The sequence below is a fragment of the Marmota marmota genome, unplaced genomic scaffold (assembly GCF_001458135.2).
Source record: "Marmota marmota marmota unplaced genomic scaffold, marMar, whole genome shotgun sequence".
Classification (NCBI taxonomy): domain Eukaryota; kingdom Metazoa; phylum Chordata; class Mammalia; order Rodentia; family Sciuridae; genus Marmota; species Marmota marmota.
Window position 1 is genome coordinate 64086791 of NW_025999842.1, and position 13437 is coordinate 64100227.

Below are 13437 nucleotides of genomic sequence, written 5' to 3' on the forward strand. Positions count from 1 at the left end.
TTTGTGTGTGTGTGTGTGTGTGTGTGTGTGTGTGTGTGTGTGTGTGAACATCTTCTTCATTCCACGTCGAGGCAGGAGAGACTTTCTAACTAACTCTTTTTGCCCCAAACTCAACTAAGAGCATGCCCTTCATTTTGTTTGCAAGAAGATAGGAAAACTGCTGAACATGGTGGACAATGCAGGGAGTTTATGCTATGCCAGGCAAACAAAGGTGGACTCTCAGCCTCCAGGGTGGTCTGGAGGGGCACTGAGTGACAATAAGGAGCTGAGGCTGTCTCCTGAAGTCCTGTCCCACGTGTCTGACTAAAGACTGAGTTGGTGGCCGCAGGAGGTGTCAGTCAGCTCTCCTTCACTGTGACAAAAATACCTGAGAAAAACAACTTAAAAGGAAGAAATATTGAATTTGGCTTAGAGTTTCAGAAGTTCTAATCCATGTTGCTTCATCCTGTCACTTTAGGCCTGTGGAAAGGCAGAACCTCATGGCAAGAAGCAGATGGCAGAGCAAAGCCACTCACTTCATGTAGCCAGGAAGCAGAAAAAGGGGGTGAGGAAAGGGATTAGGAACAAAATAACAAAATCTACCCTTCTCCAAACAAAGTATTTCAAGTGAGTTTATACCTTTAGACCCACAAACCCATGATGATAGAAGTCTGGCCAATTACTGTACCCTTAAGGTATTTTTGTATTGTCCCAGTGCCAAGTACTTAGCTTCTTTCTAATAGTGTTAATCTCTTCAGAAACCACATTCTCCTTTGTCTCAACTTTAAATGTTATAAATGTTAGAATTTCACACATTATAGTGAAATTCTAGAATGCCAAAGACAAAGAAAAAACCTTAGAAGTAGCCATTCTTTTCAACAAATGGTGCAAGTGGGTGTTCATCAGAAAATATACACAAGCTTCAGAAATGGGTTAAGAACTGTCAAACTACTAAAATTTTAGAAAAAAAAATCTGAAATGTAAGACTTATGAAAAACTTTTAACTTTAAAAACAAAAACTTCTGGAGCGAGGACTAGGCTGAGTTCTTATTTTGGGCACAATCAGCACAATCCATCAAAGTCCTCCCAGGGGATATTATCAAAAGAAAACTCCCTCTCCATCCTGTGAGGCTGCTTCTTATAATAAAAATTTCTACAAAGGATTGGAGCTGTAGTTTGTGGTAGAGAACCTACCTAGCATTTCTGAATCCCTTATTGATCCCCAGTCCTGAAAAACAAAACGAATGAAACACAAAACTCCCTGAACATCAGCAAAATTGAAATATATTGTTCTGCAAAGACTGTTAAGAAGATTGACAGGGGCAATAAAAAGACAAACCACACAATGAGAGAAAATATTTGCAAATAATATATCTGACAAAGAATTAGTATATATAAAGAACTCTAAAAAACTCAAAAGTAACCCCCACACTCAATCCAAATAGCATAAAGTGACATTTTACCTAACAGGATATGCAGATGGCAAAAAGAGTATAAAAATATTCATCATTAGCAATTAAATAAATGGATTAAGATCCAAATGACATACACACACACACACACACACACACGCATCCTCCTTATCAGGGTCCCTAAGGTAAAACAGTGACTACACAAAATGCTGGTGAAGATGAAGAGAAACTGGATTGCTTTGTACATTGCTGCTAGAACTGTAAATGGGTTTATAACCCACTCCAGAAAATAGTTCAGCAGTTTCTTAACAATCTAAATGTACAATTACCATATGACCTACCAATTGCACTCCTTGGAAGTTATCCAAGAAAAATGAGGACTATGTTCACACACAAACAACAGCAGCTTTATTAAAGTTCCAAAGTGTACCCATTTTCCCATGAGGAAGAATGGCTTCATTTAAAGAGGCTAGAAAAGGAGGGCAAGGAAATTTTTCAGCAATTCAAAGAAAGTAAACTCAGAATGGCTCATGTAAAGGAGATGTTAAGAGAAACATATGAAGAGCTGGAGGACATAGGCCATAGACCAGGCCTTTGGAGACACACTGTACAGGATTGAATCCACGCAGCTGTATGTAGCCCAGCCTGTGAGTCCAGAACTCAGCCCATCACTGGAATAATCGACAGGCTCAACTGCTTCTGAGTTATACTACTCTGTATCCAAGAGAGCCAACAGTTGTCTTCCTGTATGGAGAGTTGAAAGCATGACTGTTGGGTGTGATCCTCAAGGTGCCTCCTGGATCACTCCAACATCAGAATGCTTTCTTGTCGGGATATTCAGAATTTTGCCACTGGAAGATATTACTGGGAGGTGGATGTGGGAGACTCTTGGAAGTGAGCTTTTAGAATCTGTAATTATTATTGGAAAGAGAACAGGGATGACAAGATGGATGAGGTGGAGGGACTTTTTCTCCTTGGGTATGTTAAGGAGGGCACCCATTACACTCTCTACCACCTTCCCTACTTGTTCTTCAGTATGTACCAAGGCCCTCTGGCCAAATAGGAGTATTCCTGGATTGTGAAGGTAGAATCATAAGGTTTATTAACATTGCTCAAAGTTCCCTGATATTCAGTATTCCTTCCTGTTCCTTCTCCCCATCTCAAGCCTGTCTTTTGCTGTAGACATACTTCTGACCAGACATACATAAGGACTTGGACCCTACGCTTTATGGGAAATCCAATGTCTAAGGAAGCCCTTTTCTTTAGGTCCTATCAAACATGACAAACAGGTTATATTTTATTAACTTTAGGTTCCTTCTAATGTTGTGAAAACCTATTTACTGTGTTATTAATTATGGTGATAATATTAAAAGCCCATATACTCTTAAACTAAAAAAAAAGAAAAAAGTTCCAAAGTGTAAACAACCCAGATGTCCTTTAATGGTTAAAAAAATTGTGGTATATTCATATCATAGAATCCTACTCAGCCATAAACATAAGGAAACTATTGATACATGCAATAATCTGTAAGAATCTCTGGGGAATTAATTAGGCTGAATGAATGGAAAAAAGAAAAGCTAATCCCATCAGGCTATATACTAGATAATTCCATTTACATAAAAATTCTTGAACAGACACTATTATAGAAATGGAAAATGGGTTAGTGGTTGCCAGAAGTTAAGGAAGAAATAGAAGTGGCAGGGAACAGGAACATGAGGGATTCTTACAGGGAAGGAAATGTTTGGTGTCTTCACTCTGTCAATGCCAACATCCTGGCTGCTCACTGTACTGTACTTTTGAAAGATCTCATATTGGGAGAAACTAGGTACAGGGTACATGGAATCTCTCTGTATTACTTATAACTGCATGTAAGTCTTCAATTATCTTTAAAATTAAAAATGTAATTAAAAATAAAAAAGCAGCCAGAAGTTACATTATACCCAAAAGAATATACTAAGAATGACAACAGACTTCTCACAGAAATAAAAAGGGAAATGACAGTTGAATGATACTTTCAAAGTACTGAAAAAAGAATAACTGTAAATTTTTGGGAAATACAGAAAATCAACTTTAAAAAACATGGTTGAATTAAAAAATCATTTTGATAAATAAAAACTAAGAGTTTATAATCAACAGATTATTGCTAAAGGAATATATTTCAGAAAAAATGAAAATTATCCTAGGTGAAAGGTCAGAGATGCAAAAATGGTGAGTACAGAAACCATTTAACACATGGGTAAATCTAAACAATTATCTGAATTAAAATAGTAATAGTCACAAGAACTAATTTTAATATTAAAAATCAAAAGTCCAAACTAAAATACTGAGTGATGGTAGCACAAAAGTTGAAAGAAAGTCAGGCATGGTGGCGCACACCTGTAATCCCAGAGGCTCGGGAGACTGAGGCAGGAGGATCGCAAGTTTAAAGCCAGCCTCAGCAAAAGTGAGGCATCAAGCAACTCAGTGAGACCCTGTCTTTAAATAAAATACATAAAAGGGCTGGGGATGTGGCTCAGGGGATGAGTGCCCTTGAGTTCAATCCCTAGTACCAAAAAAAAAAAAAAAAAAAAAAGTTCAAAGAGGGTAAACATATTAAGTTCTATCATCCTAGATGTGGGGCACCAATAAATACCTAAACTGAGCAACAAATATACCACTTATAGTGGTTTAATGTGTTTTTAGAGTTCTATTCTTTTGAGAAAATAGAATGATTAGAACATTTAAAAAAAATATTTATTTGAGGCTGGGATTATGGCTCAGCGGTAGAGTGCTCGCCTAGCTTGGGTGGGACCTGGGTTCGATCCTCAGCACCACGTAGAAATAAAGGCATTGTGTTGTGTCCATCTACGTCTAAAAAATAAATATTAAAAAAATTATTTGCATATGAATGTGAGTATGTTATTTATGGATATACATAAAGAATATGTAAGTTTTAGATTATGATTTCTAACCTATTTTAATGCGCCTGTGCTAATTTCACTGAAATATTCATAGAATTGAAAAATTGGGCTTTAATGAGTTAAGTATGGATGGTGAAAGTGAAAAGCAATTTCTCAAATGGGTTGAACTAACATAATTTTTAAGTTAATTTAAAAGAAAATAGGGTTGGGGAAGCCAGAAAAAGTACAAAATGAGATAGCCAGCAAGTACTACGAGAATACTACCAGCTAGGGATGTAGCTCAGTGGTAGGGTGCTTGCCTAGCATGTGCAGGGCCCTGGATTTGATCTCCAGCATTGCAAAAACAAACAAAAATAAAGAACAGTCCAAATGTATCAGTACACATCCAAATGTATCAGTAAACATTACAATGCATTAAACTCATCAGTTTAGATTAAAACTATATGCTATTTATGAGGCATACTAAAACAGTAATGTAAAAATAAAGGGATAGTAAAAATCTACCAGATAAAGCTATGAGCAACTGTGAGTCAATCAACCTAAAAACTTCAATGAATGTGATAAATTCCCAGAAAAATGTAATCACCAAAATGCTTACACTAAAGACATAGAAAGGCTAATAATTCACAATCATTAAAATGTAACAAGAGTTGAGATTTTTTTTTTTCACAAAAAGAAATACAACATTCAGATAATTTTGTAGGCAGACTCTACCCAACTTTTAAGAAACAGATAATTTAAGTCTTTTTCTTCTTTTCCAGATGAAGGGTGGTGGCGAAAAGCATTCCCTACCTCATTCTATAACTTGGACATTAAAACTAGACAAAAACAATAACAAAAAACTGCAGGCCATTTTTTCATCACTGTACTGGAAATTTTAGCCTGCTAAAATAATAAGAAATCACCATCCTATTCAACATTATACTAGAATTTTTTTGCCAGAAAGCACCATAACACTACCACATATAATAGCTATTTTTAAATAATTAGCAAAGAAAAAAAAGACTGTCATTATTTGCAGATATTATTGTCCACATAATAGACCCTCAAACCCTACAAATTTTAAATATAAAAAACTGAGTGAAATGGCTGAATATGAATAGTAATCAAAAAAACAACTTGTCGGCAAACCAAAAATTTATTTTTAAGATGCCATTTACAATAGCACATTTTTAAAAAGGAAACAGAATAAATCCAACCTAGATGATCAAAAGCTTTATTAGGAAAATTCTAAGAACTAAATGGAGAAGTATGTAGCTTAATGAATAGAAAGATTCAATATTATAAAGATTACTTTTTCCTGAAAGTAATCGACTATTTTAATGCTAATGCAATTAAAGTCCCCATAGAATTCTTCAGGAATCTTGATAAGATGGTTCTAAAGTTATAAAGAATGAAGAGTTAAGCCATTCCTAACAGATAGAAGGACCTGTTTAAATACTGAGACTTTCTGTTAAGTCATAGAAATACATGTGTTTGGTACTGGCTCTGGGACAGACAATAAACCAAAGGAATGGTGACCCCATGAAATAAAACCCACACATATACAGAAACTCATATACAAATAGAACTGTAGATCAACAGAGAATGGACTAAGCTTTGAATAATGGGCTTCAGGCAACTGGTTATATCCAAATAAATGTTAAAAACAAACAAACAACAACAACAACAAAAAAAAACTAATGTAAAAAGTGAATTTGGATCCCTGAATCATAAAACACACACACACACACACACACACACACACACACATCCAATATAGATTTAAATGTAAAAATACAAAGCCTTATAATTTTTAGAACATAATTTATCTTTATTACTACAGAATAAGTAATTTCTTTTTTGTTTTTGTTTTTTTTTCATGGCACTGGGGACTGATCCCAGGGCCTGATGTATGCTAGGCAAACACTCAGTACCACTGAGCTATACCTCCAGCTTTGGTAGATTTCTTCAACAGAATACAAAAGCACAAAACACAGAGGGAAAAGGTTGATACATTTGCTATCAAATTCTAAATGTTCTGCCTAAAATGTATGACCTAATTCTCTAATTATACATCTACACCTAACTTCATTTACAGAAAATAGAGACTAGAGGGGACCATGAAGATTCCATCAAATAATTCCAGAATGTACAACATTTTTGTTGTTGTTCTTTTTATTTTTTAACCCAATATTACAAAGGAGGTAGGGAATGAGGGTAGAGAATGAATAAGAACATTAAAGCAGCTATTAAAAATATACTATAGCCGGGCACGGTGGTGCATGCCTGTAATCTCAGTGGCTTGGAAGGCTAAGGCAGGAGAGTTCAAAGCCAGCCTCAGCAAAAGTGATGCACTAAAGCAACTCAGTGAGATCCTGTCTCTAAAATACAAAACAAGGCTGGGGATGGGTCTCAGTGGTTGAGTGCCCCTGAGTTCAATTCTTTGTTACCCCTCCACCCATAAAAAAGAGAGAGAGAGAAGACAGAAAAAGACACAAACGAAACTTCTAAAGATTAAAAATGTAATGTCTAAGGTAAATATTCTTTGGATGGGATGAAATGACTAGATCCTTCTCAGAAGAAAACATTAATGAACATGAGGAGGCAGCAATGGAAACTACCTCATATGAAACAGAAAAAGACTAAGAAACTGAATGGAGCATCTGTGTGCTATGGGACAACTTCAAGTGTCCTAAAATACAGGTAACTGGAACCCCAGGAGAAGAGGAAGAGGAAGAGAGGAACAGAAAAACATAATTGAAGGACTAATACCAAACAATTTCTAAATTTGGTGAAAACCATAAACCCACAGGTAAATACTGGCAGAAGAAATGTGAACAAAACTATACCAAGTACATCAAAATCAAATTGTTTAAATGCAGTGATAAAGAGAACAGCAGTCTGGGAAAAAACTGACAACTTACATATAAAAGAACAAAGACAGGAATAATATAAGTCTTCTGGATGGAAATCACAGTATCACTTAACATCCACTAGGCTGGTAAGGTTTCAGGTCTGAAAGTAAGAACTATTGGAGATGTAAAACAAAGATAACAGAACAAAATAATGCTGATGGGGTGTAATTGGGACAACCCCTTTAGAATAAAATTTGGCATTATCTTGTAAAGATAAGATTCTCAAACCACATGACCTGGCGATATCACTCCCAGATAAAGAATGTTCATAGCAGCACTGCCTGCAATAGCACAAACAAAAAGAGCAAACAAAACCCAAATATCCATTAGCAAAGGAATGGATAAGTTATGGTATATATCCATACAACACTACATAGCAATAAAAATGAAGTCTTTGAAAAAAATGCTAATTGAAAAAAAGTCACAGAAGTAAACATAATTATGCCATTTATATAAAATTCAAAACCATACAAAATTAACATTTCATTTAGGGATACATACATATGTTGTAAAACTATACCAAGAAGCAAGAGAATGACAAACACAAAACTCAGAATAATAATTACTTGAGAGGGACAGGTCATATATGTTAAATGTAAGCAATGTTCTATTTCTTATGCTAGCTGAGGGGTATATAGCTACTTATATTTATTATTCCTTATACCTTATATATACATGTTTATGCATTTTTATAATATGAAAGACTTCATTTTAAAAAAGAGTAAAACTGTGAAAGACAAAAATGAATTATGCCATTTCTGTATAACAATAAAATTAAGTGTTAAAAAAAAAAGAATGCACAGGAAATGTTCAATTTTTTTATCTCTCAGTGCCCTATGCCATCAGTGTTAATCTAAAAGGGCCATAATCCTAGAATGAAAACGAACACACAGACTTTAACTGCTTTGATACAACATCTAAACATCTGTTTAAGTCAAGAAGCACGTCAGCCACTCATTTCTGATTCATCTTTCATCTGTACTTAGATTTTTCTTTGTCTTTGGACTTCTTTGGACTTCTGCTTCGGTCCCTCTTTTTACTCCTTTCTCTTTCATAAGGATCTGTTTGGTATTTGGGCTTATGACTGTTACTGTAATGGCCATCCCTCTCACGAGATCGGCTGCGACTTCGGTTCTGAGGTCGATCTCTCTTTTCACTCTTTTGTTTCTCCCAACAGCTTTCATCCTCTTCATAATGACCAAACCCCATTTCCCTGTATATATCCTGTCAAGGAAATGCAGAAAGAGTTAAGAGTTACCAGTAAAATAATCACTTTGTGAGCACTGTTGGTTAATAAAATCTAGAAAAGTCCACTATTAGCAAGCTATTGTAACAGCTCATATTTATTTTTTTTAAATATTTATTTTTTAGGTGTAGATGGACACAACACAATGCCTTTATTTTTATGTGGTGCTGAGAATCGAACCCGGGTCCCACCCATGCTAGGCGAGCGCTCTACCACTGAGCCACAATCCTAGCCCACAGCTCAAATTTAAATACTCCTGGTAATGCCAAGAATCAGACATAAAAAGCAAAATAACTCAGAAAAAGATTTAACAATTTTACTTCTCAGTCTCATTGCTTTGTATCTGCTACTTAGGTTGAACTGAAGAATCATATCCACAACATGGAACTGAAACTGCCAAGTAAAATTAGAACAAGTGTTTAAAGTAACGTTGCTATACCCAAATTTCTAATTACTACAGTTACATTTCCACTTTCTCTTTCTCCATTCCCCCAAAAGTGTCTGTCCATTGATCTTCAATGGAGCTACTACCATCCCCATAAGAATTCTATAAAGAAGATATTTAAATAACAGCAGGAAGAGGCCTTAGATAAGTCAATCAGTTTAAAATGAAAATAGATACTGCTTTACTTTGGTTTGGGTGATTACTTTTTTTTTTTTTTTTAATTTAAATTTTTGTTCTAGGGATTGAACTCAGGGTCTCCCACTTGCTAAGCACAGGTTCTATCACTGAGCCACACTCCCAGTCCCAATTAATTTTCAAAGGGGTTTACTGCATAAATCTCCTCTCTAGATCTTCAAATATATTTTCTATGTTTAGGCCAGGCTATTACATATTTTTGTTAAAATTATTACTACACATTTCTTAAAAATTAGTTAAGAAACACTGGAATACTTCATTGTCCTGGAGACAACACAATAGGTATATTTAAAAATTCTATTCTTAGTGATTAATTAGTATAGTAATGTTTCCATACAGAAAAGAACTATTTAACAATACTTTTTGTTGTGTCTTCTCTTTTAATTGAAACAAGTATTTCAGAAAGTGGTTGAAATCCAGAAAGACCAGAGCTAATCCTTTCAAGAGCCTGTAAAATTTGGATTCCTTAAACATTTTTCAAAGAAAAGGTAAAATTCTGAGAATTAAACTCCTAAAAGTCCTGATTCCCTCACTGTTAACATTATTATAGTAGATATAACTGTCAAGTTTAAAATCCAGAGTGATAGACCATGACTCATGGTTAAAGGCTGAATTTTATGCAGATAATTATTTCATAAACGGTATACCTTGCTTTGAACCTGGAATAGTTTATAATATATAAAAATAGATCTAGCATAATTGTTATAATGACACTGTTTGTAGAATATAATATAAACCAATTCATGATTTTCCACACAATTCAATAGCTCTAATCATTCTATAAAAGTCTATGAAATAGATTAGGTGGGCATGTGGCTCAGTGGTAGAGCTTCCCTCCCATGTGTGAGGCCCTGGGTTCAATCCTCAGTCTCACAAACACACAAGATGAATAGGATTGTGGTTTAGTCCCTTACCAACAATTTTCTAGCAAAACATGACATTTGTGGAGTGGCATACTTTGAATTCTGGGGGCTTCTTGCAACATATATTCTGCCTCAACACACAGTATTTATTTCTATATTGATTGAAACAATAAAGTTTTAAAATGTAGACACTGCCTGGTTATGGTAGCAAATGCCTGTAATCCCAGTGGCTTAGGAGGCTGGGGCAGGCTCAAAGCCGGCCTCAGCAACTTGAGAGAGGCTCTAAGCAACTGTGTGAGACCCTGTCTCAAAATAAGAAATAAAAAGGGATGGGGCACATCCCTCAGTGGTTAAGCACCAGTGGATTCAATTCCTGGTTTTAAAACAACAACAACAACAACAAAAAGCAGACACTATCAGCAGATGTATAAAATTCTCAGCACATTATTATACAAATAGGCACTTTGATGCTTTAAATGTTTTTTGTTTTTTTTTTAAAGAGAGGAAAAAAAAAAGTCATGGGGCTAGGGATGTAACTCAGAGGTATAGCACTTGCCTAGCCCCTGTATGTGGACCTTAGTTTGATTCCCAGAATCAAAAGGGGGAAATGTTATGAAACACATACTTCTTTGAAAATTTGAGGAAGCTGAAAATCTGAAAAGGACCAACACTTTCAATCCACTCCTACGTGGAGTAATTTTAAAAGCTACACAAGTTTCGTAGTCAGGCAGATCTGGGTTCAAATAAATGGTCTTTGCCATTTAGGAGATATACTAAACAAAAAATACTCTTGAGGTTATATTTATCAGGGAAGGTTTCATGAAGTTAAAATTTGAGGTGAAGCTCAAAAAATGAAAAAACAGAGTTTACTGACTCTACTTAAAAAGTGAAGCGCAAAATAAAGAGAAAATAATCCTAGTACACATATCAAGGCAATAAAAAAATCCACAGGTTTTCTTTAATGAATAGTTGAACCAAGATTATTGGAACAATAAAAGAAGGTAAAGCTGTGTTTGTATTTGAGGGAGGGATAAATCTTCATCTTGAATTATGAGATTAAAATCTAAAACATTTTAAACCTTAAATAAAATTTTAACAAATACTGGGAATATATAAACACATTATCCAAACCCTCCTGAAATCCATTATGAAATCTAATCTGAATATTCATGAATATTCAATGTAAATTTCAAAGAGCAAACTTAATTTCAGATAAACCCAAACACAGAATTAAAAAAAAAAAAAGAGTAGGTTTGGGTTTGGAGTGGCTACAAGAAGGCTGATGGAAGTAGTGCATGTGAGAACTGAAAAACAAGGAAGAATTAGTTCTGGGCGGATGCAGGACACAAATTTGCAGGGCTGGATGAAGGCGTATTTGAATGGACCCTCTAAGTATGTGCTAACACAGCGCTGTGCTTCAGGAGTGCAATCTTAACCTCATTCTAGCAATAAGGAGACTTCAGACTTTAGAGATCTATACAGGTCAAAGATAATTAACTGATCAAATCACAATAAACATTAAAGTTCTAGGTTTCCCCCCAACGTACAAAAGTCTCAGAGTTTATGGGACAGTATCTTTACATCTAATCTCTGGGATTAAATCAAAGATTTTATAAAATCTGAATCACTAAAACAACATTAAATCATTAAAATGACAACAAAAATGTTCACGTGCCAAATTACAAGAATATACATACTACAAACACCTCAGTGGAGAACTGACACCTAGTCTGAACACTTCTCAATCAGGCAACCCGAGGCTGACTACTCATTTCCTGTAGCCCCAGTAAAACCCAAACTTCAACATAAAAACCAACTTTGGAATTAAGACATTAGGTGGAAAAACAAAGAAGCTTTCAAATTGAATATTAAGGCTGTCATTCAATAAAAACAATTTGAAGAAATAAGTTAAAACTTTCTGAGGAAACTGGACTTACCCAGCAAAATACCAAGAAATAGGAAAATATGAACTATGCCTAAAAATTTAGATAGTACTAAAAAATGTGCTTTAACTATTATTGTCTTTGAGACTGAAATAAAAAATGCTGGTGTTGAATTTTATTAAAAAGAAGACAAAATCATTATAGCTATGTTATTAAATCAAATATAATACTCAAAATATTTATTTTAATACCCACTTAGAGGAAAGAAATAAAGTTAGAAAATTATTATTCAAGATTTAATAATTTTATAGTTACCAAATCCCTTAAAATTCTTCTAAAAATGTTAGTAGTATTGTCCCCAAAATGTGATGCTTTTTACTCCATGCCAAAAGAGAAGAATATTTGCCACTGTAAGATTACAAGTAATGATTAACAGCAGGATCAAAAGGTTCATAAAAGTTAGGTGAGGACAGAATTAAAATGCAGTCTGTCTTTGAACTGTTTAGACCTCTGATTACCTTAAATACACCAATGTTTACCTCAGGCATCACTTCATCAAAGATTCCACATACTAGTGCAGGACAAAGAACTGTAGCTAAAAATAGCACATGGTTGGAGGGGACGATTATGGGTTTCATAGTGGAAAATGTGTTAAACATATCTCAGGAATGTGATATAACCACCATTAAAAAAAGTCTGGGATAATCTCTGACTAAATTAATAGAGTACAGAAATGAAGAGACAGGAGACATTCCTGTTAGATCCTACTTGGATATTACATATGGGGCAAACTGTCTCAGATAACTGAGGAAAGAAAACTGACAAGAATATATTCTAGGTAAGAACTGCAATAGAGCAGTATGAGTCTGATGTAAATGTTGATTCTATTATTTACTACCTATGTAAAGCTAGGGTCCAGTAGCTTAAATCTTTTTTTCATTTTTCAGTTTCTTGTTGTATAATGGGAATAAGAGAACACACCTCACATCATAAGGACAATATGTTAGCTACTATTGCTTTTATTACTACTGATTCATAAGGAATATTTGCAGAAACAGACAAAGGTGCAGTACAACCAGGACAATGCATGAACAATGTAATCTGTAAATAGCTAACTGACAATGGAAAGAGAGATTATAATTCTGTTACACAATAGCAAAGGGTAGGGATGTATGCTTTCTGGGACACAGCTAAGAATACTTATCAAACATTCTGCTGATTTTTTTTTTTTTTTAAAATGAATATAAACCATAAAATGGATACTTATAGGGAGGAAAAGAAAAGGAAGAGGGACAGGGGTAGAGAAGCTAGGTTCTTTGCATGTACCATTTTGAAGATTTTACTTTTGAAGCATATAGTTTTAAAAACTCAAACCCAAAACTATTTAAACAATCCTTTAATAACAACAACAACAACAAAAATAAAACAAATTAACTGAAATGTGAACTCAATTAATGGCATAACCTCAGGGAAACCATTAAAGTAACTAAAAAAATAATTTGGTGGTGGGTACTGGGGATTGAACTCAAGAGCACTTGACCACTGAGCCACATCCCCAGCCCTATTTTGTATTTTATTTAGAGACAGGATCTCACTGTGTTGCTTAGCACCTTGCTT

The 13437-nt window shown here is 34.7% G+C and overlaps 2 protein-coding genes across 2 annotated transcripts in view; both read right to left on the bottom strand.

Annotated features, from left to right (window-relative positions):
• LOC107152391 (26S proteasome regulatory subunit 7-like) overlaps positions 1-520 on the bottom strand; it is a 6447-nt gene extending 5927 nt beyond the window's left edge. Inside the window, exon 1 of the mRNA XM_048800543.1 lies at positions 516-520. Coding sequence (XP_048656500.1) covers positions 516-520 — 5 coding nt within the window. The remainder of the gene's footprint in view (positions 1-515) is intronic.
• Positions 521-7618: 7098 nt separating this feature from the next.
• Positions 7619-13437, bottom strand: part of Ppil4 (peptidylprolyl isomerase like 4) — a 34942-nt gene continuing 29123 nt past the window's right edge. Inside the window, exon 13 of the mRNA XM_015502112.2 lies at positions 7619-8412. Coding sequence (XP_015357598.1) covers positions 8161-8412 — 252 coding nt within the window. The 3' untranslated portion in view covers positions 7619-8160. The remainder of the gene's footprint in view (positions 8413-13437) is intronic.